General features: G+C 42.9%; 1 protein-coding gene across 11 annotated transcripts in view; it reads left to right on the plus strand.

Moving 5' to 3' along the window:
- The window catches only part of MAST4 (microtubule associated serine/threonine kinase family member 4), a 1731733-nt gene that overhangs the window by 1681423 nt on the left and 22322 nt on the right, over positions 1-27988 (plus strand). For 9 of the 11 annotated variants that reach the window (XM_085631988.1, XM_085631996.1, XM_085632003.1 and 6 more), the window contains 2 exons: positions 10742-10942; positions 24437-24666. In XM_085631988.1, the coding sequence (XP_085488114.1) occupies positions 10742-10942; positions 24437-24666 (431 nt within the window). The remainder of the gene's footprint in view (positions 1-10741; positions 10943-24436; positions 24667-27988) is intronic. The other 2 variants (XM_085632013.1, XM_085632048.1) reach the window with 1 other exon arrangement.

Raw genomic sequence — 27988 nt, forward strand, 5'->3', positions numbered from 1 at the left:
CATTGCCACTCACTCTACTGGCACCGGGCACTCAAAGACCCAGATCTTGGTTCAGACGCCATAATTCTAGGCGCCATCGACCCAGCCCAAGGCGCACTTCTACCTCTCGTCATCATCATCATTCACCATGAAGATCTCGGTCAAGCCAACATATGGACACGTCTTCCACTTCTACTGGACGATATTCACCAATGCTTTCAAACTCTACACCTCCACTCATATTACCGGTGGATGATGTCGCAACTTTTCAAGAGGTCATCATGAGGGGAGTGGTGGAAACTTAACATTCCTATGTTAACATCAGTCATTTTTGAGACTCTACAACACAGGTCAGCATCAAGGCTTTTGCTGCCTCTAGTGCCAGGTCTCCTTGAACCTGGTATGGACCTCTTCCTGACACCCACCTCAGTTAAGCCAGCTCCATCTAGGCTTCAAAGAAATATAGCCCTCTGGTGCAAGATCCTGCTTTCCTCCGAACAGATCCTACACCAGACTCTGTGATTATAGTAGCGACAAAGAAGCAACATGCCCCTCCTCCCACTTCTACAGTGCCTCTGATAAGGAGAGTCTAAAGTTAGACTCTGTGGGTCATAAAGTGTGCAGTACGGCAGCAACCACCATTAAAGCAGCCAGAGCCGCTGCCCTCTAAGGTAGATACGACAGGGCACTGTGGGACTTCATGAACCAGTTGCTGAACATCTCCCTAGAGATTAGAGGGATGACTTCATGGAAAACCCTAAATGAAGGATTAATGGTATCTAATCAAATGATTAGTGCTGCAGCAGACTCTTCTCCTTTAGTGGCTCATGAGTACTCCCTGCGTGCCACTTTCGGAAGGCACTCTTGGCTCCGGCTTACATCTCTCAAGGCAGAATCACAGTAGCGGATATTAAATGTTCCATTCTCTGGTACCACTCTATTTGGAAGCAATGCCGATGATGAGATGGCATGGATGAAGGCGGAAATGGACACTGTAAAGGCAGTTGGCCTAGATAGACCCAGGTAACTGAGAAAATCTTCCAGACCCTTCGAACACCGCCTCTATTCCCAGAGAGTTTAAACCCTTCACTGATATCAGGGGTGCTAGCAAAGCAGTGCACAACAGCACTAACATCCCTATAAATGATACCAAACAAAGGAGTCTAGAGGTAGATCTACCCAGTAGCCTGCTCAGGGCAAGCAACCATCCAGGTCATAGTCCTGAATCATTACTTTCCCCTCTTCTGTTACCCACTCCAGTCGGGGGAAGCATCCAATACTATTGGGCAGAATGGCAAACCATAAAACATGACGCCTGGGTTCTGAATATTGTTTCCAATGGATATTATCTGAAGTTCACCAGTCCTTCCCTGGCCATACCTCCGAAACCATGCAGTTTTCAACTCCCGCTGTTACGATTGGAGGTCAAAATCCTCTTACAAAAGCAGGCGGTGGAACCTGTTCCTCACCAACAAGGACGTACAGGCATTTATTTCAGGTACTTTCTCGTCTAGAAGAAAGACCAGAAAGAATTCAGACCCATTCTCGACCTCAAAACAGCCAACGAGTGGATTTGTCTAGAAAAGTACCGGATGCTGGCATTACACCAAATTTATACCCAATTACACAAGGGGAATCGGCTCTCTTCCATCGACCTTCAAGATGCATGCTTTTATACACCAATTGCCTGAGAGCATCGAAAGTTCTTGAGGTTAGCAGTGGGGCAGGACCATTATCAGAACCAAGTACATCCATATGAACAGAAGTCAGCATACATAAGATATTCTCCAAGTGCATGGCAGTAGTTGCTACCCAACTCAGGAGACTAAATATTAATCTATCCATACCTAGACTATTGAATAATTAAGGTGTCCATATTTCAGGTAGTTCAGCTTCATTCTAATTGGAGGTGTAATCTCCTACAAGTTAGGCTTTCAGGTCAACCACAACAAGTCGACCTCTGTTCCGGTTCAAATCTTACATTATCTGGGATATTCCATTGATACCATAAGGGCAAAAGTGTGTTGTTTGAAGGAGAGGATTATCGAACCTTCGGCCATCAACTCTTTCTCCACCACAGAAAACAAAAAATGCTGATACTTCGCCTAGAGGTACCTCTAGCAGGGACCCTGGGGAATGCCCTATGGATCAATTGGTCCAGAAAATTTCTTTGCTTTTCTGCCGATTCTCCTAATCCCAAAACTCCTCATCAAGTTGTCCCAATCGAGAAACAAGATGATCCTCATAGCTCTGGAGTGGCCACATCAGGGGTGGTTCATGGACCTCCTTCACTGCTCCGTCCATTCATATCTCAAGCTGCCATGCAGACCAGACCTGCTAAAAAAAGTTCAGAGGCCAGATGGTACACCCCAATCTCTCCTCTTTGAATTTGACGACATGGCTCCTGAACTGGTGCACTTGAATCTGCTGCAGAACTGCATGGACATCCTGAAGGAAGCTAAGCGACCTTCAACCCGTTGCGCATATGCCTTCACATGGAGGAGATTTTGCATGTGGTGTTTCTCTAAGAAAGTGGGGCCTACGTCTTGCCAGGAGGATGTCATTCTTCCATACATACTCCATTTGGCAAAATCTGGCTTACAATTCTCTTCTATAAAGGTTCACGTGGCAGCTCCTACTGCCTACAGAAAATGCCTTTCACAAACCTCTATTTTCAAAATCCCTCCCATTAGGCATCCTTCTCCTCTCTGGGAGCTTCACATAGTACTTTCACGTCTTATGCAGGACTCCTTTGAGTATATCCACAAAGCCTTCCGGCAACACCTTTCTTAGAAGACAGCTTTAGTTTTTGCAGTAACATCGGCTTGCATGGTTAGCGAGATCCAAGCTCTTTGTTCTCACAAACCATGCACAGTCTTCAACTCCAGCAAACTGGTCATGAGTACTCACCCGAAATTCCTTCCCGCAGTTATTTTTAACTTTCATGTCAATCAAGCCATCACCTTACCAACATTCTTTCAGAATCCCTGTACTCCAGCTGAAAGAACTCTTTGTTTCCAGAATGTGAGGAGAGTTTTCAAATTCTATCTAAATAAGACAAGGGACATCTGCAGATTGAACCAACTGTTTATCAGCTATGGTCCGGTCTGTACGGGTTTTAACAAGACATTATCAGTTAAACCTAAGGCACACTCCACTAGAGGTAAAGCGGCTACTGCTGCTTTATTGAGGAATATCCCTATTGAAGATATTTGCAAAGCAGCCACGTGGAGATCTGTCCATAAATTTACCAAACATTACTCACTAGACTCTGATGCTAGAGCAGATGCTCGAGTAGGTTAGGCCTCCTCAGAAATCTATGTGCTTAAATGGCTACCTTAGTTCAATCTCTGTCTTCTCCACCGCTCTTAGTAGGGATGGGCTTGCTACTCTTTTCTGTGCTTATGACTGTAAATGGCAATCCTATACGAGAGAAGCAATACTTTTTTACCTGTAACTCCAGTTCTCTCGTAGGGGAATTTCCATTATAGTCATAAGCAACCCTCCCTTCATCCACGCTAAAGTGGACAGAGCTAACCATGGGGCCTAAATATCATCATGCATTGCCTCAAAAAGAACTGAAGCAACTGCCACCTGCTCAGCATGATGGGATGCTGGTGGTCCCTGGGTTCTTAAAGGTTTCAGCCTCTATTTTTAACTCCTATTATGACAGCCTATGGAGCTACTATGTCCTGCTTTCCTTCACCTCTATGCTCTATCAAAAAAGGGTTTGTGAAGGAGATTTATGCTGTTATATTACAATGCCATGAAATTATACACCTATATAATTCTCCTGGCCCCCTTTTTAAGTACAAGATGAAGAATTAAACCATTGTCGCCTAGTCCTATGGGCTGGATATTTTTCTTTTTAAGTGACTCTGCAGGCCTTCCTCAAGAACTGCGAACATCTGCATTTAAAAAGATATATTGTAAAAACGTGCTCTGCGGGTCCCCGCACGTGGTCAGGACTATTCAGTGCTTATGACTAAATGGAAATTACCCTATGAGAGAACTGGAGTTACGGGTAAGAAACTATTCCTTCTGCATCATAGTCATCCTCACTGAAGTCATAAACAACCCTCCCTCCTCCCTGGTTGTCAATACATTTGCAATATGTTTTCCTTTGTAAACCATTACCGCTGTTCAAAAAGAACTGAGGCTGTGTGGCAAACTGCCAGTACACTGTATGCTGGGTAGTGAAGTAGCTGGCTACCTAGAAATATGTAATTGCTGATCTTCCTGGAAGTTTGTTGACTTTCACAAACTAGTTTCCAACCCCTTCCAATCCCTGCAAAGGAGAAGAGGGGGCTTCTCCATGGGAAAAAATGTTTTGATTTGCGTATGGCTACAAAAATAAAGGGAAAAGTCTACATTTATGCAGAGGTCTGCCTTTCTATTGTGCTTAATGTGCAGTTGTGGAAATTTTGGACTTCATAAAACATCACATTACTTCCTTGGTAGTACACATTATGCAGATTTCCGTGCGCCCTGCTGCTGAGTTCTGCACACAGACTTTTGAGGAATGGTATTTCTGTGCAGATCTAAAATTGCTCTTGGTGTGTCGGGCCCTTAGTGTCTGACCGTCCCCAGTTTCATTGTGCATGTGACCAGGCAGCACTTGTCAATTTCTGGTGAAATTCACAAAGCAAGAGCTCTGTGGTGCCTTTCTATAGTGAAAATAATGATATATTGGCTTTAGCCTTAAAGCAAGCCCTTGGGTTGAAATTGAGATGGCCTGACTGGGTGTGTGCAAAATGGGATCCCTGGATGGCTGAGGTATGCACCCAGGCCAGACTGGAACCATCACTCTATTCAGGGTAAGTAAGATACACACTAAAACTTTACATGTAATCATCCTCACTAAAAAGGCTATGTGTAAAGTATTTGAGATACACACAGTAACCAAATGAATACACCACAAAAAGACTCCACACAGGTTTATAAAAATACGTTATTGTATTATCAACAAAATAAGACCCATATGATAAAAATGCAAGTAATATTATTCAAATTATGACTTTCAGACATTGCATGTAAAAATACTGTTCCACACGCTCTTCTTGCTGCAATGAATATAGACAATCTCACTGGCCCACTTTACAGCAACCATGTTCCAAGCTGGGGTCCTCCTGAGAGGTTGCTGCCCAGCAGCTCAGTCCCAGTACCTTCGCGGGGATGTCGGCGGGCCGTAAGTGAATCCTGTGCTGTCACATCATCTCAGATGGTGAATCACCAGCATAGAACACACACCGTTGGCCATGGGGAGGTAACGGGCTGCAAAGCCCGGGTCTCGGGTACGCCTCTGGTTTCCTGGGCACCGTGTTGCTGAAGAGCTGTGCTGGGAAGCACTACAGCGGCTTCAGAGGTAATCGGCAGACACAGCCTTGAACAGTTGTAGCGTGGGTTGAACCAGACAGGCTGGCCTTTGAACAGAGCAGAGAGCTTGTTGATGAACAATACTACTGGCGATCCAGCATGGTCCACTCCTGGTCACAGTCCTGAGAAAGCATAAAGCACTCAATCAGTAGGCAGGCAAGATAGTAATCCGGCATGCTCTGCTCGATGCTGTACTCACGGATTGCAGAGTCCCATGGTGAGGGTAGAAAAATGAAGTCTTTTATGGCCCTGAGACTTCAGGAACAGAGTGCAAGCCCTTGGCGATCACTTTGGAAGATGGTAGCGTCCAGCACTCCTTCAACAGAGGCAGGCAGCAGGGCAACAAGCAGAAATTTAGTCCTTCCAGAAAAGCAGTCCAGATGAGTCTTTTGGGCTGCACAGCATTTCCTCTGACAGAACCTGGTTGAAATTCCAGTAATGTCTGATTTTAGCAGGTTAGAGGCCCATTACTTTTACCCAAAAGTGCCTTTCAAATGGAGATGACTTCAAAGCAAATCCTTTGAGGTGCACAGCTCCCAATTGAGCCCAGTCTTGACTACCAGCCCACCAAGGTGGGGGGGGGGTTGATCAGTGCTTTGTGTGGACCGAACACTACCTATTGAAGCGTAGGTTTCAGATCCTCCCTTCCCTCTTGCCCCCAAAGACCCATCTGTATGCAGATGAATGCATATGCCTTGAAGTATCCTGAGTTTGTACCTATCTAGAGGGAATGTACAAAGTGTATCTGTCACCCTTCCTCAGACGTGCATTGGAGTAGGGGTGGGTGGTGAATTCCCCTCTGCTGGTGAAGCTTGCAAAGTTTTTGACACTCTTGGCAAAACTCCACCTCCAGCCGCCATATAGTAGACTTTACTGGCCCACCAAACACAGAGAGCCAGAGGCAGCCATGTGCAACTGGTTGGAGCTGTTCACCTGCAAGCAGAAGGGTGATTTGGCAGAACATCAGAACTCGTGTTTAAGAACCTTTCTCTAAAGAGTGTCCCGTTGGCCAAAAGAAACAGAAACTTGTTCAGACGTCCTCTGCCACCTCGCAGTGAACATGTATTGACACAGCTCAAATTCGGCCGCATTGCTGAAACTTTCTTTTAAAGCTGGTTGAGTGTGGTGGGAAGATCTTTGGGCTTGTCATCCTCCATTCATCAGCAGCAATCCACACAGCACAGTGCAAACTGCCTGACGTGGCGTTAGTAAACCAAACACCGGTGTTGTGAAGGATGTGACCTCTGCTATCGGCCTTCATCCACAGGCCGGGCCCTGTCCAGATTGGTTGTGAAGTGTGTCTCCTGCCAGCCCGCACACATGAGGTAGCATGTAGAAGCAGTGAACCTTTGTACTCTAGGAGGGGACTGATGAGGGTGGAGCAGAATTTTTATACACAATCAGGCGTTTTAAGTGGGCCCTATTGCTGTGACGAAGCTACAAGATAGCCACCAAGTTGAATGTATGGCTAGTATTTATAATTTCTTGAACATAATAGCAGAGTGACATACATCCTGGTCCAGACAAATGACTTTGAACTTTTTTAAGTCATCCTTGGCAGAAACATGTTGACCACATAAGATAGGGCAATTATAGCAATTCAGTTTTTAACTCTATCCAATGGGGGCATCAGAATAAAGGACAGGTTTTTCCCACCATGAGTTAGTATTAGATAACACTTTTTTCATTAGTTTTGCACTCTGCCCCTCACTCCTATACATCAACATTGCTCATCTTTATAACAGAACTCCTCTGCTCCTCCTCTTTGCTTTCCTAGGGGAGTTGTAGCCCACAGTGGGATCCTTGAGGTACCAGTGTGAGGTGGGAACCCAATGATGAAGCATGTCACCTTCAGGTGAGTGAGGGTTCTCGTCCTAATAGCGCAGTGCTTTCTCTTTTTGTTCTGAACGATCCTTTTTTTTCACACACTCCCACATACATAGTGTGTGTCATATGTGAAATGTGCCTGCCATGGATGCTTGTAGGTGTGAAGTGTGCCAGCCATGCCTTGCCAAGGTCTGCTGGTGCACCAAGGGTGGGTGTGAAGCGTGCCAGCCATAGCTGCTGGAGATCTAAGGTGTGCTCAAAATGGGTGTGAAGTGGGCCAGCCAAGGCTGCTCGAGATCTCCGGTGCTGCTGCTGCTGTCCATAAAAACTGACACTGACACAACGAAGTCATAGGGCACCCTCCAGTTTAGAAAGATGCATTTCAGAGGAGCAAAAGGACATGGGTTTCCTGCATATAGAGGCGGTTCTCGGAGGGCACAGCAATACCAGCCCTATCAGATGCAATACAGGCAGACATATGAGCCTTTCAACTACAGTCGGCTTTCTACAGCTGGCTTCTCTCGTCAAGGGGGCTGCAAGAGAACAACATCCCAAGGATGAGACAACAGAAGGAAACAATGGTAAACACCAGGTACCCGCTTCCCCCCTTTTACCCTGCCACTGGGTCAGAAGATTTGCAATTTCTACCAGCAATGGGAGAGCATAACAACGGACCAATGTGTATTGGATCTAAAAGCCTTCTTGTCATACTCTGGAGTTCACAAACAAACCTCCAACTGCTCCACCCAAAGGAGCCCCTCCCCCTCGTCTTCACTTATTGCACAAGGAAGTAAAGATCATGCTCTCAAAAGGTGCGATTGTTGAAGTTCCAACTCTACAATGGGATCCGGGTTTCTACTGCTGTTTTACCTTAATAATGAAGAAGTCAGGGGAGTGGAGAACAATACTGGATCTCAGAAAGCTCAACAAGTTCCTGGGAAAGCAAACTTTCAAGATGGTGACTTTAGCCGAGATCCTGCGTCGCCTCAACAACGGAGACTTTATGACCTCACTTGATCTGGAAGATGCATATTTTCACATCCCCATCCATTGGAAACATCACTTTCCTCATGTTTACAGTAGCTGGTACCATCCTTGGACCTTCTTACCATCATTAACCTATTGGCGGTCCACCCCCCTCAATATACATTCAGGGACATCCTTATTGGGTGCCTGAGTGAGTAATTTACTCTTACCACACCAATTGGTGTCTTGCATGGGTGTGGTTCAGAGTGGCTGTCAACTGACAAGGTTGTCCCTTTATTTATTTGATGAGACCCTATATCCACAACAGGGTCAAAACTTCATCGACATGAAATGCACAAAAAAACCTATCAAAAGCCTAATTCGGGAATGGGCTTGGATTTACCATAATCCTTGGACTCAGTTAGTATACTTTGTTGTTATTGGAAGACGCTTTTTTCTTCTTTCCTTTTGTTTTGTTGAAAAAAACTGGAAACTGTAACTACTTTTGATGGTGGTTCCTCCTTCACATGGGTACACAGCATACTTGATCTTTTTGTTCTTTATGTACCCTGTGGTAGTATGCTATAAAATATGACAAGCCTGATGACTTTGAGTGATGGCTATCATAATATTAGTACTCGTTCTGAAATTGATTACAGCTGTTGTTGCTGCTGTTATTGGATTTATTTGTGTAATGAAATTGTAATGATTCTGAGATACTGCAATGCCAGTGAGAACCACTGTTTTGTGAAAATGATACCTTAAGCAAAGATGTTCATAGATCACCCACTCAGTTGTTGAGATCCTTCAAGTTAAAACATATGCTTGGATGTGCATAGAGCGGTTAAGATGGATTTTCTGCAGGCAATAATGTTCGAATGGATTAGTGATGTACCTCTGCTTGTCCCTTATTTCTAATTATAAGTGAGGGGATCAGCTATAATGGTTGATGAAGACTCTGAGAACCAGGTCTCCCTAAGTAGGGTGAGAAGTCAGTAATGTCATGATATAGGGGGTATTTTTGATGGCTCTTCTGCACAGAAAAGAGCAGATTTGAATGGGTTTTCTGACCTGTGAGTCATGTATGTAGCAAGTTAGAGACTTGATAGTCAATCAATCAGTCCCACCACTAAGTCTTATACCAGAGGCCCCATGTGAGAATATATAGATTATCCATGGGTAACAAAAAGGGAGGAGGTCATAGAGCAGGGAAGAGTGTTTGCCTTTGGTTCAGCCTGGTTTGCAGACAGTAAACCTAAGGGTTGTTTTCCATTTCCCATTATAGGTGTTGCTTGAAAGCGGCTAGGGAGATTAATCTGCATGCAAGTTAGTCTGGCTGTGCTGTTGGTCCTGAAAGTAGGCTTGGATAAGAGTAGTTAAGAGTCTCTAGTGGTGCAAGAGGGTATTGCCACAGGAGTGCAAATTCTTTAGATTAGTGTGCCTCAAACTTGTGGTTAAACATGATCAGATTTCTCGGATTCAGAGCCAATATCACTGTTATTGCAAAGACGTTTTGCTGTAATAGTTATGCTCTGGGAGAATTTGAAGATGGAAGTCTTTCTCCAACACTGCTTCCATGGATTAGCAGTATTTACACCTCCGTTCCTGAGTGCCCCACAGAAGTTGACAAATGTACATTCCTCTGAAACTGGGTTGACATGCTGTTAATGCTGGGCTTCATGGTTCCAGCTTTCTGTCCTCTTTGGAAGAACCTTCCATTGCGGAGATGACAGTTGCAGAATTCTTTCCTACATCCCCCATGTCTAGATTTAGTTCCAAAAATGTAGTTGCAAAACTGACAATTTTCACATGCGTGTTATTAAGCAATATGTTTAAGAGTCTCCATTGGTCTCCTCACACTTGGGAACAGAGCAGAATAGCTGAGATCCAGGACATCTGTCGACAACTTACATTCCAGAAGGGTTTTTTGCTTGAATTCGCGAAATGGCAGGGAAGTCATCAGCTGGCCCTAAAGGAGCAACCGCTGCTGTGTTTTTCAGCCCTTGTTATTGGTTATACCACATAGACCCACGCTTGGCACCTGGTACATTCGATTACTCTGGAATTAAATTCCACCGCCTCTTTATATTTTCTTCAGCATAAGCTCCAGTGTTGTAAAACAACTTTGATGATATTATGGTTGTCTCTGAAAAACAATCCCCTGCCCCATTTTTGGATAAGGAATGCAGGGTGAAGAGTCGATTGCCTGTAGGTACCCTGGGATTAGCTTCAAGATGCATGTCTTGCTTACCATTTCCTCATCAACTCTTTTGCTGTGCAGTTCACCCACGCTGCCTCGGGAAGAATGCTTAAACTGTGCAGTAACCTCTGCTTACTTTCAGTCTTGCTCGTACCCCCTTTGTGTTGGGTCCTGGACGCGTATCCTCGGCACACTGGTATATTTTAACAACTATATGAAAATTAAAAAGTGTATATTATTAACCCCATGTTTCAAAGAAATACAAAATGGGTAGTTATTGTAAAATTTGTTTTTTTGGACTGTAAAAGAAAATTCGAGTATGGTTATCTACCTCTGTACTAATTTTGCAAACTACTTTTTCTTCATAACGTTTATCCTTTCTTTCTTACACAGTTGATAGTTTTTCTGAGCCCCTAGATCAGATAAATGGAAGAAACGAGAGTGTGGACAGTACAGATAATGCCTCAAAGCCTTGCAATGAAGCGGCTGCTCACATGGCTCGTCAGCGATTAGAAAACACAGAGAAACAGAGAATCTCTGGAAAAGTCCCCAAATCCGTTTCTGCTAGTGCTCTGTCCCTCATGATCTCTGGAGGTAGAGATGCATCTATTTAGCATGACATTTGATGATTTGTGCATGCCCTTTTTGACCTGTGTGAAACAGTGATTTAAATGCATTATCTCCTAAGACCTGAGTGCCCTCTGTGTCGCCATCTCAGTTTCTGCACATTAACCTTCGGCATTTTCTGGCAGCTTAGACCTCAAGTACTACTGAGTGAAGTGTATTTCGGCTAATAACACTACTGCGGTGCAGTCCTCTGGATAAATGGCTGTCTCATCATACCATGTATTTCATTAAATGCTTTATGGATGCTTCAGCCACCTATTAGAGGGCAACATGCCATTTAGCAAAGCGAAGCAACTTTATTATAGTAGTCCGTAGGGATGCTGTATCCTTAAAAGGAAAGGGCTTGGAGCACAGAGCACATTTAATGATATTGACACACAGCACAGTAGAGGGCTGTGCATTTAATGCTGTTTAATCATGGCACTGTGGGGATCTGCACACTTAATGTTTACTCAGGGCACAGTGGAGGAGTGCATATGTAATGTTGTTTACTCAGGGTACAGTGGAGAAGTGCATGGTTAATGTTGTTTACTCAGGGCACAGTGGAGAAGTGCATAGTTAATGTTGTTTACTCAGGGCACAGTGGAGAAGTGCATAGTTAATGTTTACTCAGGGCACAGTGGAGAAGTGCATAGTTAATGTTTACTCAGGGCACAGTGGAGAAGTGCATAGTTAATTTTGTTTACTCATAGCAAAGGTGAGGTCTGCACACTTAATGTTTGCACAGAGCACAGTTTTGGAGTGCACATTTAATGTTTACTCAGCGCACAGTGGAGGATTGCACATTTAATATCTGTTTACTCAGGGCACAGTGGAGAAGTGCATAATTAATATTATTATTTACTCATGGTAAAGTGAAGGTCTGCACATTTAATGTTTACTCAGAGCACAGTGGAGGATTGCACATTCAGTGTTTACTCAGAGCACAGTGGAGGATTGCACATTCAATGTTTACTCAGAGCACAGTGGAGGATTGCACATTTAATGTTTACTCAGAGCACAGTGGAGGATTGCACATTCAGTGTTTACTCAGAGCAAAGTGGAGGATTGCACATTCAATGTTTACTCAGAGCACAGTGGAGGATTGCACATTTAATGTTTACTCAGAGCACAGTGGAGGATTGCACATTCAGTGTTTACTCAGAGCACAGTGGAGGATTGCACATTCAATGTTTACTCAGAGCACAGTGGAGGATTGCACATTTAATGTTTACTCAGAGCACAGTGGAGTATTGCACATTCAGTGTTTACTCAGAGCACAGTGGAGGATTGCACATTCAGTGTTTACTCAGAGCACAGTGGAGGATTGCACATTCAATGTTTACTCAGAGCACAGTGGAGGATTGCACATTTAATGTTTACTCAGAGCACAGTGGAGGATTGCACATTCAGTGTTTACTCAGAGCACAGTGGAGGATTGCACATTCAATGTTTACTCAGAGCACAGTGGAGGATTGCACATTTAATGTTTACTCAGAGCACAGTGGAGGATTGCACATTCAGTGTTTACTCAGAGCACAGTGGAGGATTGCACATTTAATGTTTACTCAGAGCACAGTGGAGGATTGCACATTTAATGTTTACTCAGAGCACAGTGGAGGATTGCACATTTAATTTTTGTTTACTCAGGGCACAGTGGAGTAGAGCGCATTTAATATTGTTTACTCAGAGCACAGTCGAGAAGTGTACATGTACCCCCCTCCTGCACATTTAATGTTGTTTATCTTTAAACTGTGGTAACGGATAACAATGACCTAACCATCGAAAGACTCTTGCATTTTGAGTGATTCCAGGATCACCTGGCAGTGGCAGCCTTTTATATTTATGACTTAGCCATCCTTGGTGGAATCTACTCCAAAATATAATTTTGATTTGGTTAAAGGATATGTGTGCGAGTTACAGAAGAAGTGCTTCTGTGTTTATGGTTAGATTAATTCATTCACACGGAAGGCCAATTTTCTTTTGCTAATAGCTCTGAAATGTCATTCCATGAATACTTATGAAACATCACTAAAAATGCATTTCTTTTTCGGTGGTAGTGGAAAGAGCAAACTAGTAGAGGGAAGGGACTGATGTGTCAATGAGGCGGGGTGGGGAATGTGATTGCTGCATTTGTATTTGAAAAGAGAGGTTTGCATTGAGGTACAGTCCCAAAAACTGCCAGACGCCTTTAACCCAAATTTAGCCTCACACAAAAATCAGGTCCTTATTGTGATTTTCCAGGATTGATAAAGTATCTTATTGATTTTATGAACTTTTAAAAGCAAAACGTATACCTCTCTGGGCAGGAAACCCATACAGTCGGAAAATGTATTATTTTTGATAATGGATATATTTTTGGAGGAAATCGACATTTTGCAGATTCCGCATTTTGTAATATCACATTGTTCGAAATTGAGTTTTTGGTTGGCTATGGTATCCATCTAAGCCAGATAGAACCCACCACTCTAGTCATGGTAAGGGAGTTACACACCCAAGATAACCCCTACTCACCCCCGTGGTAACTTGGCAGAGCAGCCAGGCTTATACCAAAGGCAATGTGTAAACACACACCAGTTACACACTAGGCACAACACAAAAAGAGACTACACACACGGTTATAAAAAAAATTCCTTTGTATTGTACATAAACTAATTTAGGCCATAATCAAATAAATCACTGTGCCACTAGGCACTTGCCATGACGACACATAGATCATAAAATCACTTTGCCAGAAGGCACTGGTAATAAACATCACAGTTAGGGCAATCTTGTAACAAGATATATATTGCCCAGATCATAAGAACACATTAGGCCTAACCTCACAGTTAAGGCAACAAAAGAAATACCTCTTAGTTGCGCGTGTAGGGTACATCACCATAACAACCATAGAGGCAGTCACCACATAGGTACAACACACTTGCGCTTCTCTTCCAAGTTATGTGGTAATTTTGATTCTTAATGTGGGCACTGGCACACCTGTTAGGGGCACTATGGCCTGTTAGGGGCACTATGGCAATTTTAGAGCACGTTCCTCACCCAGGATTCCTCTTGCCGATCAGGGACCCCATCGAGGTTTCATTCCGCAGTGCGTTGAAGTATCATTGCCCCAAAAAATGATTGAAAGCGCTTCTTCCCACTCTCTGGCGGTGCAACAGCGCGTGGTTTCAACAAAGAGGTGGGGAAGAGGCCGAGTGGGACCTCCGTTGAGGATTCCTTAAGGAGCAAGAGCCCCCCAACAGTGACCACCAGGTGTGAGGGTGCTCACACCTGCTATCCTCGGCTCAGCTCCTTCTGGCTGCACCACTCGCTCTCCTCGAGGTGTGTGTAATGTAGTCCCCGCGTCCCAGAGAAAGCTGCTTTATGCGCTGTGGCCGCGAGGGGGTAGGTGCGGTCTTACTCACCAGTCCCAGCCCACTGCATGATATCAGTGGAGCTCCTCCACTCTCGGTTAGGTGAATACGGGGCTCCCCTCGCTGCCGGGGACTCTTCTCTCTGGCTTGGGAGGCAGTGAGAGGGAAGGGAATCCCTTGAGGTTCTGACGTGTTTTCCTGTCCGGTGGTCAGCGATCATCACATGCTCCCGACCTGGTCAGCTTTTCCCGCTGGCACCAACCGGGGATCGGCCTCGCACCAATCCCGTTTGTTTACATGCAGCGCCCATCAGGTGTGTCTTGGTACAATCATTGGGGCAAAAGATGCGCTCGCATTGCGATGTGTGGGTCGACACAGAGAAAATGAACGCTCACCCTGCACTCGGTTGGAGTACTCTTTTTGGCAGGAATAAATGAAGAGGGAAGCGCTCTTCAGGTAACAAACAGCGCTGCACTCGCACTTTAAAATTAACAAGATGAAGAACAATTCAGTCCTTTTCCAGAAAAGAGCAGCAACTGTAGGCTGTCCAACCCACACACATCAGGGGCAGCGCTCCTCACACTGTTTTCAGCTCTCCTTTCAGCAGGTTACTTTTAGATCCAGCAAGTATCTTTCCTGAAGTCTTTTATATGCCTGAGCTGCCCAACAGGAGGACAGCACACACAAGCCCTTGGAAAATCTTCACAAGTAGGATACCACAGCAGGGCAAAAAGAGTCAGACCTTTTCCTCCACCATAGACAGAAGCAGCAACTGCAGGCCAAACCACCCCTCACTCTGAAAAGGCAGTGCTCCTCACACAGTGCTTTTGACCTTCTTCTTGGCAGGGTCCTCTTGTTCTTTGAAGTAATCTAAAATCCTGGGGTTTTAGGTCTACTACTTATACCACATATTGTCATTGTTCTCTTTGTGGCAAGGGTCTCTGAACCCAGTCCAAACCAGTCCTGTCCTCCCTGGTGCAGCATGACCACAGGGGGCAGAGCCAGCATTGTGAAAAAGGAGAGACAGCCTATTCAGGTGCTAGTGAAGAGTTCTTCCACCACTCTAAATGCAGAGCATCTCTATTCAGCCCAGTGATGGGTCACCGATGCAAGGCAGTGCACACCTCAGCCCCCTCTGCCACTATCTAGAGTGAATACACATCCCCAGCTCCTGTCATTCCCACACCAGATGCTGAATACACAAACGGTCAGAGGCACACAGGATGGTAAATTAAGAAAATGCACTCTTTCTAAAAGTTGCATTTTCAAACACCGAATTTAAAAACCACCTTTACCTAAAGGTGTGTTAATGAATTCTGAGTTCAGAGAGCCTAAACTCCATTTTCCTATCTTGTTCCTATTGCAAGTTACACATGTAAAAATGTTACACTGCAGCTCCAATGATAAGCCTATGGGACAGATAGCCTTTCAATAGTGAAACACAAAATACACAGTATTTCAATAACAGGACATTTTACACACATGTCCTACCTTTCTCATACACTGCACCCTGCCCATGGGGGTACCTTTGGCCTACCTTGGGGGTGCCTTATATTTAAGTAAAGGGAAGGTTTGGGCCTTGCAAGTGGCTGCACTTGCCAGGTCCACATGTCGGCTTACAACTGCATGTGTAGACACTACAGTGGTAGGTCTGAGACACATTTATAGGGCTACTCATGTGGGTGGCACAATCAGTGCTGCAAGCCAACTAATAGCATTTGATTTACAGGCCCTGGCCCACACCATGCACTTTACTAGGGGCTTTCCAGAAAGTCAAATATGTTAATCACAGATATCCAATTTATACAGAGAGCATATGCACTTTAGCACTGAGCAGAAGTGCCCAGAATCCTATAGCCAACAAAAACAGGGTCAGAATAATAGGAGGCAAAAGGAAAAAAGTTTAGGGATAAACCTATCAAAAGGGCCAGGTCTAACATGCACAGTGTAAGGAATCTTCCTTAAAGTCTTTGAATAGGAATCTGGAAGAACTCTCCTATGGCACACCGCGTTCCGAGGGAGGAATGTCAGTTGTTACATCACGTTCACCAACATCGGAAGTCATTACATCGTGAGTACCATTACATCATGGTAATTACATCAGAAGTACTTTACCTCGTTGCTAAGATGGTAATGTTTTCAGTGTGTGTGTGTGTGTGTGTGTGTGTGTGTGTGTGTGTGTGTGTGTGTGTGTGTGTGTGTATATGTATATATGTATATATGTATATAAATATATATATACATATATATATATATATATATATATAGAGAGAGAGAGAGAGATATCTTAAAATTAAATGTATTCATTATTTGTTCACATTTTATTAATACCTACTCTTAAAAATTAATTCCTTTTAATTAAATTATTACATTTAATTAAACAATACTACATTTATTTTACTTACAAAATAATTATATTGTTTGGAACTGATTGAGTTACCCCCTATAGTGTTCCCACCGCTGCCAAACTTTCTCCCATTTCTTGGGGCATCCCCAGCTCTCATAGATTGTCTTTTCCGCCGCAAAGCACCAATCCATGTCCCTTTTCCATTGGGATACTTTTGGCGGCTAAATGGCCACCTATGCTCCTGCAATGTTCCTCTTGGCGACCATTGTAAAATGCATTTTTTGATAAGTTGGTTGAAAAATTCCCCCTTTGGGACAGACTTGGTTGCTTTCTCTGAGATCTATAGAAATTGGGGTTAGAGCAGTGGTATCTGTTTTCTAAATGTTGTTCTTTCGATTTGGTTTCAGCCTTTTTTTTTAATTGTTCATTTACTTTTTTCCATACGTGCCTGTTGGTCATCTATGTCTGAAATGCTCTGTTCCATATGGTCCAGTCAGCATACTATAATGTCAGTTTTCCTATTTATGTACCTGAGGCTCCCTTTGATGGTCATCTCTGAGTTTTCCTGGGACGTTATTAGCTCTCAGATCTCCTGCAGTATGATAGAGCAAGTCTTCAGAAGACCCTTCTGCCTGAATGGTAACTACTAAGTTCGAACAGGCCTCTTTTATTTAAAAATAGACTGAAATTAAGTAATAGGTTTTTGATTTGAACCCTTATCATCCTATGGGGATAATTTTTCTGACCGTATGTTTCTACAAGAACACTTGACCGCAGTGTTTCTCTACTTCTAATTTCTGTGGCCCTTCGTATTGATCATTGTCCCTTTGCTTTTTTCTAAATAAAAAGTCGAAGTTTTTCGATTTATCTTTTTTTTACTGTGCAGTTTCAGTATTGGGCTTAAATGTGTTATCTTTTTTAGTACTTCTGCTTAGGGAGCTTTTTTCTTTGGCTTTCCCAACATCCATACCAGTTGTCCAATTAATTTCAGGATGAGCTACAGTGAATTTTCACTTGTGTCCCGGTCTTGTGCCGTGTCTAACAAACAGAGCTTGGTTTCTTCCTCTTACCGCTACACATTCCAACAGGTTAATATTCGGTAATAAAAGTTGACTTAATGTTAGGCTGCATGGAGGAGACAAACACTGTTTTTCAAACAGATTGGCTGCTTGGTCGTTCTTTTGCACCATGGGGATCCTGCTCTTGCCAATACGGTAGTTTGTTGAGCTCTAGAATAGGCGTTGTTCCTGAATGAGTCTCTAGTTGATGATTGTAAGAAATTGGGGTTGGTGGTTGACTGGGGTGTGAGCCCTGGCAAGCAGCAACCACAAACCTTGTCAGTTTGAGGCACAAGCCAATCCTAAATTAACCTGCGCTCAACCCTCTGGTACCTTGGCACAGAGTAGTCAGGCTTAAGTTAAAGGCAATGTGTAAAGTATTTGTGCAAGCCTTCCAAGAGTTATGAAGTGAAAACACCAGACAACAAGGAACCCAAACTAAGTTGGAAACATAGACTTCTCTTTAAATAAAACAAGACCAAAATGACAAAAATCCAATGAGAAGAACTGGAGATATTCAATTTGAAAGATTTTACTAAAAATAGTGTTAAAAAGCACAAACTATTGGTATCTGGTCACACTGGGCTGGGGCAAAGTCACAAGTCCAGGCCAACTGCGATGGAGCATGGGCCGGCTCCATGGACCCAGTTAGGCCTGCTGAACAAAAGTACCTCCCTTTTGGTTTTTGGAGCGTTGCAAGGATTCGCGTCGAACATCTGTCACGCAGCCGAAGCGATGCGTCAGTTCCGAGATGCGGAGATGGTGCGATACGAGGGCCTGCATCGTTGTCGGCGATCCAGTTGATGGGTATGCATCAGATCCGAAGGGATGCAAAGTGGGTTTTATCATTGAGGCTGCTGTCCACAAGGGATGCGAGGGCCTGCACCAGGGATGTGCCGTGCATTGGCAGTTCCGATGGGCTGTGGTGCGGGCTTTTGAGACGGGTACCATCCACACAGCAGCAACAATCTCTCGGTTCTGCTTGGGTGTGCGCTGTGTAGCAGAGAAGATGCGCCGGTCTTTCTGGATCAACAGAGGCTGACAGAGCGCCTTAAGCCCCGCTTCCAGGGGTCCAGGACTGGGGTGGCACCGCTTGGCAGGGTAGACTTACAGATGGCAGAGTGCAGGTGCAGTGCAAGGTTGTTGGAAGCCTGTTGGGTCCCAGAGGCTTCAGATCAGGAGGCAAGCCAACTAGCCCTTGGAGTCAGTCTGGGCTCAATAGATGCAGGTCCAGTCCTTCTCACCCAAGCAAGAGGGCATCAGGTCAGCACAGCATGGCAGAAGTCCAGCAGAGTAGCAGTCCTTTCAGCAGCATAGCAGTCCTTCTCCCTGGCAGAGTATCCCCAGGTCCAGAGGTGTACTGAAGAGTTAGTGTCTGAGGTCCAATATTTATACCCAGCTATGCCTTTGAAGGGGGGAGAAGTTTCTAGAGGCATGCCTGTGATGTGCATCAAATGCCCTGCCTTCTTGGCTCTAGCTCCAGACTAACTACAGGGGGTATGCAGCCCTCTGTGTGGAGCCAACACACAACCTATTCAAATGTAAGTGGAGTTGGGCCCAGCTCCTCTGTCACACCCTGCCAATGCTGGCCCAGCCAATCACATCTAAGCTCCCCATTGTGTGTGGCTGTTTAGCGGAATACACAAGGCCTAACTATGAACTACCCCCAGTTGTGACCCCCCTAGTGAAAATGGCAACTTTCTAAAAGTGTCATTTTCAAAATTGTAGTTCAAATTCCTACTTCACCATAGGATTTTTCATTACAATTCCAAAGACACCAAACATGAACTGGGGCCTGTTCCCATTTGGAATTTAAACGTATTAAATGTAATAAGTTAACTCCCATGTTATCCTATGGGAGAGGTAGGCTGCGCAGTAGTAAAATACAAATGTAAGAGTTTTTGACTACCAGGACATGTAAAACTTAAAGGTACATGTCCTACATTTCAAATATATTGCACCCTGTTCTCTGGGCTGTCCAGGGCCTGTGCAGGTCAAAATGGCAGTTTAAACCCGTACACACAGAGGCTGCAGTTGCAGGCCAGAGACATGTTTAAAGTGCTACTTAAGTGGGCGGCACAGTGCTGCAGACCCACTAGTAGCATTACATTTACAGGCCTAGGGCACGGGTAGTGCCACCTTACTAAGGACTTGCACATAAATTAAATATGCCCATTGGGTATAAGCCAATGTAGCATGTTTTAAGGAGAAAGCCAAGCACTTTAGCCCTGGTTAACTGTGGTAAAGTGCACAGTGTCCTAAGGCCAACAAAAAAAATCTGCAAAAAAAGTCTTGGGATGACCCTGCGGAAATGGCCAAGTCCAACAATGATCTTTCACCACATTTGGTTTTAAGACAAGAGCTGGGGCAACTCCTTAGTAGACCCAATCATCAGGAAGACACTGCCCCTCTGAGGGTGAAATGTGACTGGCGTATTGAGATTTTCAACCCAATCCTGGAGAACACCCAAATGAAAAAATAAAAAAAGCTTTTACTGTGTATTCTGGAAGTCGGCTAACTGAGAATCTGATGTACTAGTTCCCCATACTGGTTTCCCCTGAATACCCCTCTGTTCTGCTCCCAAAAATGTGTTGTAGTTCTTTACCACTGTCAGCTGGCTGTTTTTTCCTCTGTGTGCACAGTGCAGGGATTCCTCCTCCTGCTCACCAACTTTTTCTGCATTTTTTCCCCCTCTGGTCTTGGTCGTGAGGCGGGCTGCGGCTGCCGTTACTATACAAAAGACTCTTCCTGATGTCTAACGGCAGCGAAGAATGGGGGAAAAAACAGCACCTTACTACCTACACCTAAACCCTGTAGGGGTTTCTACTAGAACAGTGCCAAGCAGTGAGCTTTTTCGGCACACACCAGCTGCCGTTCCTTGATTCGCAGTCTCCTGTTCTGTGCCATTGGTTCACCACATGCTAATTTGGGTTCACCGGAGGCTATGACTACAGCTTGCGTACCCTCGCCACTACCTTGCAGTGTAGGCTATCTAATTATAACAATAATCCTCATCAAAAATCTACTATATGTTTAGAGCAGAAACCTAACATTGCTATCTAACTTCAACCTCAATATCCTTACATACAACCAATCCACCCGCAGGCACCCACCCTTCCACTGCACCCGCTTTAACCTGGGCTTCAGCCGCGCACAACGGGGGATTCGCCACAGAGTCCAACTACTGAGGATGTTTAACTCTTACCTGTGGATTGTGCACAGCCAGCCATGCACAGCTAATAGTTGAAGCCTTGTCCTGCATCCAATGTTTTCAGCTAACCCTCACCTGGACCCTCAACAGGTGACAAACCCACAAGCTTAACTACTATGATGTCACATTCCCTTCCAAGCCTCGTTCACTACTATTGATAGCTCAGTACCAGCACCTCAAAATGAAGCTCGCACCGTACCGTAGCACCTTGGTATAGAAGTCTCATATGTATGTGATACTCACGGTCATATTGTGGTTCCACTCAGTACCTTTTCTATCCCCAATGGTCGTACTGCAAAAGCCTGTGGAAAGATTTTTTTAATAACATATTAACACCAGGAGCATCTCTTTGTGACACCCCTCCAGGGGTCAGGGTGTTCTTTCCCCTGTTCCCATAAGGGCCTTTTCATCTCTATTTTTAGGACTTGAGGCCTGAATCCCCTGAGTCCTGTGATGCTGCCCGCAACATTTTCCTTCAACATTGCAAACGCCAATCACATTGTTTGCATACTGCAGATAATTCTTGGAACCCGCAGTAACCAAATTGGTCAATGGGAGTAAAATCCCCCAAAGTCAATCGGAATATTACACTTAACCACTTCATATCCACCCTAAGCATCTTTTTAAACGTGAATTCTTCCAAAGCTACTGAACTGATTTACACCAAATTAAAAAGCATACTTTCTGAGTAAAGGTGTAATTTTCTGCCAACTTTGGGGAAATTCCCTTCAGCCGTTTTTCCTGTATAAGAGAGCACATTTTCCTATGGGAATTAAAATGCGAAATCTGCATCTCCACCCCCCCCCCCCCCCTCCTTTTTTTCTAGGCCATGAAGGAACCAAAGTAGAGGAATGTTTTTTCGATGGGGTGGAGGAGGGAAATGTGATGCTGATTTGTCAAACGCTACAAAGGTTATTAAAGAAACAAGGAATGCCTATCTTATGGAAAGTCTGGCTTAATACCATTATTGCACAGGCAGACATGCTGTTTAGGTGTTAATCTCTTAACTGCCTTTCCTTTCATTCTATCCTCGCCTTTAGCTTGTTTTTTCCCCCTTTTTGTGCCTGGTCTGTATGGCAGAATTCAGCAAGAAAGTCAGCCTCGTATTTATTTTTTCAACCTAGAGCCCTGTGTACACATCTCTTGAGCAAGACTCAGGTGGCGAAATTGTATTTTGGATGTAGTAAAGTCCTGTTTGTGTCGTAGTCACTACCTACACGGATACTTATCAGAGATTGAAGTAAACTGTTCCATTCCTACATGCTGCCTTACACTAGTACCTACATCCATTGTCAGCATAATTACTACGCATTATTTGCTCTACCCAAATCATTTTGCTATGTTTTCTATTGATTAATTCCCATTTCTGCTAAGCAATTGCATCACCCAACACAACACATTGTAGACTATATTACGCTAGCCTGCAGCTGACAGTACCAGCCCTTGTTTGATATTTGAATTGCAAGTAACTCCATTAGATTTTTGATTGCTGCGCAGTCACATCTCATGCTATTTAACCTCATAGGCTTGTTTTACATTGGCTTGTCAGGGGAATAGTTGTACAATGTTATTGGACTAGCACCTTGCTCGCACTACTCATTTTGCTTAACAGGAAGCCATTTACAGTTAAGCTTAGAACTGTGTGAAGTTATATTATGTAGGTGTTGCCTTCTTTATTTTTTAGCCTGAACGGGAATTTGGTTATGTTTTCTACTACTCCATAGTCATGAGCTTATTCGATTGCATGGAGTGGTTTGGTGTCCCCTTTGATAAATTTGCGTTGATAGCACATAACTTGAGGATAATTCTGCAAAGTGAATCTAAAACATAAATTGTAAAATGACGTAAAAATCGATGTGATATGTCGTGTCTGATAGGAAATGTTGCAGAGTACACATTTTTTGTAAGTGCTCCCAAAGCCTTATAAATGATCACTTGCACTGATATTCTCTTACATTTTAGGATTGTCACAAAACCTTCCTTGATGTAAGGAATGTATTTATCTTTGAATATAGATTGCGTGAGAACATTTATGTTGTCAATAATTCATTGAAACTACCAGACATTGTTATTCAAGTAATGGATGAATCAAACATTGTGTTATTTAGCACTTAATATGACAAACTTCCATCAAATGTTTCTTAAAACCTTATCTATCATCTATCTACAAATGCATATATGGCTCTGTGTGTACGTGGTTATGTAATGTTTAGGTGTTATAAACAACAGAAACATGCCTACGTGGTGTATTGATAAATACAACAGAGCAAAATAAATGAAATAGTAGTTTGGACCTAAAAGTGTTAAATGTATCCTAGTTGAATAATAGCTGAACCTATAAAATATTCTTGAAGAAAAGACAGAATATAGTTTGCTGTTGGACATACTTACTTACCCCAGCCTCTATCCCCCACAAACGTATTAGTCTTTTTCTTATTCTCTTTCCACTATTCAGGTAATTTATTCTCTGCTGATAATTTGGCGCACACAAAGACAAAACTAGCGGGTATTCTGTTAGAAGTGCAAGTTAAAAACTTTTGTGAAATCCATAATGTTCATAAAGAAACTAAGAAGAATTTTTATTTGTGGTGCTGTTTAAAAAATGTTTCAGGCATGCATTAACTTGTCACTTCCTCATACCTACCCAACAGCAAATACAGTGGATACATAATATCAAAATATGTATATATTCAGAGTTTCAGCTGTGTGACTTAATTTACCCAAAGTCACAACCGAACTCCTACTGATAAAACCAGAAATGAATGCTCGAAATAACTAGAGAAGCAAACAAACCACTTAATTAGGCGTAGACCTTTCGGGATATGCTCACACGTCTCATTTGAGTGCACCAAACCATGTTGTACATTCCAGTGGCGTGTATCAATATTGTAATTGCTCAGGCAAGAAGTTTCATAGATCCATTGTATCTACTTTTATCCTTCTAGGTGATGTGTGAAAGCACTGTGAAATGCTGGGGTTCAGAAAAGACTGTGATGTTACAATCCTTACTTTGATCATTCGGCATGTGTGTTGCTTACAGCCTTCCCTTTATTCATTTGTTTTGTGTATGCTATCTTTCCCTGATAGTGCCTCTTTCTTTGTGGATAGATTCCTATTGCCTATTATGAACTTTGTAGATAGGGAAGACGATAGTGTAGCTCACTAAAAAGCATTACACATGTTTCATGTTGCACAACAACTTTCAATTGAACTGTGGCTTCAGTACAGTCTAAAATACTTTGCAAGCCCATAACACACAAAATCCACATCACCTGAAGAAGAACGTTTTCCCTTTTCACAGCCTGTTATTTTCATAATTAGAATACATATTCTCCAGTTGCACGTGCTTTGAAATGTAAAGTTATGTCCTTCGTGACCCATGACCTTTCACTTGCAGCATTGTTTCATCGGGAAATTAGGTCTTGTAAAAACAATGAGAACTTTGTTATGAAAACCGGACTCTTGTTGTGCATTCAGTCCCCCATTTAAAATATTTCAAAATATTTCTTTCAGATATGTTTGGTGCATCTCCACTCGGAAGTCCAATATCACCTCATTCCCTGTCGTCAGATCCCTCATCCTCCAGAGATTCATCTCCCAGTCGAGAATCTTCGATTGCGTGTGTGAGTCCACAGCAACCAATCACCATTCATAGTTTAGGAAAATCATTTGGATTTACCATGCAGGCAATCAGAGTCTATGTTGGTGACACTGATGTGTACACAGTTCATCACATTGTTCAGGTGAGGTCACTATTCTGGTTTTGTTTTTATTATAAGAGATATTTACTTTGCATTTTGGGCAGTGGCCAAATATTTACTTAAATCTTTCCAGTAGAAGTTATGTAAACTCTTAAGTTTTTTTGACACACATGAAACTGATGCATTGTTCTATTAAACAATTTCAACAACAAAATTTCATAAAATAATATAAACACTACCTTTCATATGTTCCACAATGTCCAAGAAAATGACGCCATTACGCAGTTACTGTATTTCAGTGCGTTTCTGTCCTCAGCCATATATACTCTCAACGTATTGCTCTTCCTGTTTTTTGATGCAAGGATATGAATTTAAGCTTGCGTAAAAAATCATACTCCAGCTTCAAGTTTGAAACTCAGTGACAATACATCTCTCTTTGAAAATGTTTTGTCTGCAAGAAGGCCAAAAATTGGAAATGTTTAAATGAGCAGGAGAAAAATATGAGTTGGTGACATTTATCTGTGTAACTTTATCACTAGTTAGCTTTTTTGTTTTGATATTTATGTTGGATTGAAACATGCTCCACTGTTTTGAAATATTATGTTTGAGAGTATAATAACCCGTTCCAGAATCTTTCCAATAAGCACCTGCCATAAAAGGTTGGAAGTATTTGCTTTCTTAGCAAAATAACTCCTGTGTTGACATAATCAATTTCAGGTCTAGAAGGAATTATGAGGGGTGACTTGTCCCACCGGGTTTTGAGACACCTTACTGTACAGTATTTGGGCATAGGGAAAATTCAGTAGAAATCATAGTAGAAGTAAAATGTGTTCACCTGGCTGTATAAAAACATAGTTTTAAGCGCAAAATCTTCTGTATTTTATGTCTAAAGCTCTATCATTCAGTACCATCTGAAAGGAAATAATTTATAGCATGGTTAGTTTTGCTGAAGAAACGGAAGGCAGAAGTAATTTAATCAGGTCAGACTTGGAACAATCAGGGATGTATTTCATATATCAGAAATTGTAGTATTAAGGTGCTTCTGGATTTTTTGCTTTAAGATCTTTCATTTGCTTATAAATATTGTTGGTGATACTTGGAATTATATCTTCTTGTAGACTACCTAGATGATAGTTTTAAATTATTGGGTATAATCTTCTTGGTTGAAAAAGAGCAACAGGAAAACGAGCCACCTCAAGTACATGTGTTATGCAGCATAAAAAATACCACAAATGGTCTCCTGGTGCTAAACACAGAGAATTGATGAGCAGAAAATAAGTGCTACAGCCCTGCTAGGACCAACCAAACATGTGTCCTAATTTTTAAAAAGCCAGATATTAAAGGCCTTCCTGAAGTGTAGTACGGAAGGCAACATTCGTAACATACCCGGTAGCTCATTCCAGGGGTTAACCATTCTAGCAGAAAATGCCTTTCCGCCTGAACCGAACCGTTTAGTTTTCAGCAAAACCAACAGATGGGCCCCTTTAGGAGCATAGGCAGCGTGATGGAATATTGTTGGTGAATTTTTGTATTACATAGTCTGTCCCACTCTGGTGGACTGCTTTAAACAAAAGGCAAAGGAACTTAAAACCAATTCTCTTTTCCACCGGTAGCCAGTGCAAAGCCTCGGAGGCAGAGGAAAAGCATGGGAGTCCCCGTGCCAGTTTCTCCGCCACATTCTTTTTCTAGAGACTCACACCTTACTCTAGAGAGAGTTGCAGTAGTCCTGGTATTAAGTATGGTTGTCTGGACTGGACCACCACTCAATGGACAGTTCTTGGAAGAAAGGACAAGATTTTCCTGAGCACATTTAACAGAGAAAAACAAGTTGCACCGGCATGTTTAACCTTACCCGCGAAAGAAATCTGGGCCTGGTGGCTTAGTGGACTAATGCGTCCACTGTAGGAGCATGTGTTTGACCTCATGATCACAGGTTCTAATCCTGCAGGGTCCACTAATCCTTTCATCATTTTGAGGTTACTACAGTGAGTATCATTAAGTTGGTTAACAGTAAACATCTGTAATTCAGCACCAAGGTACCCATGGGTGTATGTTCGCTTTACAAATACACGTTATGTTATGCATGTGTCCATTTCAAGAATAATAAGCAATTCCTCTACGTCAAGTTTTATGTTACAAAACGGCCTTAATCAAATATTTTACTGAATGTTTTTTCAGTGTGGAGATCCTTGCTCATGACATTAATCAATCCTGTTAGAAAAATCCTCTTCATGGTTTACACTATTACCCTGACATTTCACCTAACATTTCAGGATCATCACCTTCAGTGTGGACCGTTTACTTCAGAATTGTGCCTGTCTCAGTCGTATTGACCGGTTTCCTGCAGATGTACACTTTCACACATAGGAGGTTTTATCCAAATCTCATATGGATGACTGATCCATGTTGGTGCTACCGAATACGTTCGGCAGGGCTGAGTATTCATGCAGTTATACTTTACACCCCACTGGCATTATTGCATACGTGTTTGTTTTCTTTCCTCAAGGGCTATCACTGCCTCTTAACCTAGTTCAGAACTCCTCTGACACAGTTCTGCTTCACTCAAGTTCGCAGTGCTTTGCTTTATGTAGAGCAGAGCTCATGTTGCTGCTCCATTTCAAGCCGTGTCAGTTCATTTTCTAAACTTCTGGGTTCCCAGATCCATTTATACACGTTATATTCCTCAACTCAGAATTTGCAAATGCTTGCTGATTAACCATTAATAGTTTGTTGGGTTGGAAGCCTTGATGTACATATTGCTGATCCCTTAGTGTCCTTTCTAATATCAGACTTGTTTTTAGAAACTGTTAACTTCTCCACTCTATTAGTGAAGACATAACGGCCACTGATGGACAATGTTCAATTGTTTAGCTAGAGGATTGGTTCGAGGGCGCACTCCACATTATACCTCATTACAACTGCCTTTCCACATCTTCAAGTATAACATGCTTTTACTGCAGTGGTCAGTTAACCAAATGATTAACTATATTTTGCATAAAATATAGAACTCCTTCAGATGTATTGGCTGCTTGTAGACCATTCATTCAAAGTAATGGTAAAGTTCTGCTGGTTGCTCCAAATACTCCTGCATATTTTTCTTAAATTGTCTTCATTCCCAAGTGCGTTTTAAAAATTGCAAAGCGTCCTATCATACTATGCCAGTGCAACTGCTGCTTGCATTGTTGACATCCTTCCACTCTGGGTTTGACACTGGACGTGTTATTCTCTTTGATTGGTTGCCAGGCAATTATTTATTTCTGCATGTGTCTTATTATGTTTGGCTCTGTATTCTCATTGGGTCATACTTTGTGTTTTTTTAACCTATACTGCTATTGAAACATTTCCATTAATGCTGGCAGTTAAT

This window comes from Triturus cristatus, chromosome 2_1 (genome assembly GCF_964204655.1).
Source record: "Triturus cristatus chromosome 2_1, aTriCri1.1, whole genome shotgun sequence".
Lineage (NCBI taxonomy): Eukaryota > Metazoa > Chordata > Amphibia > Caudata > Salamandridae > Triturus > Triturus cristatus.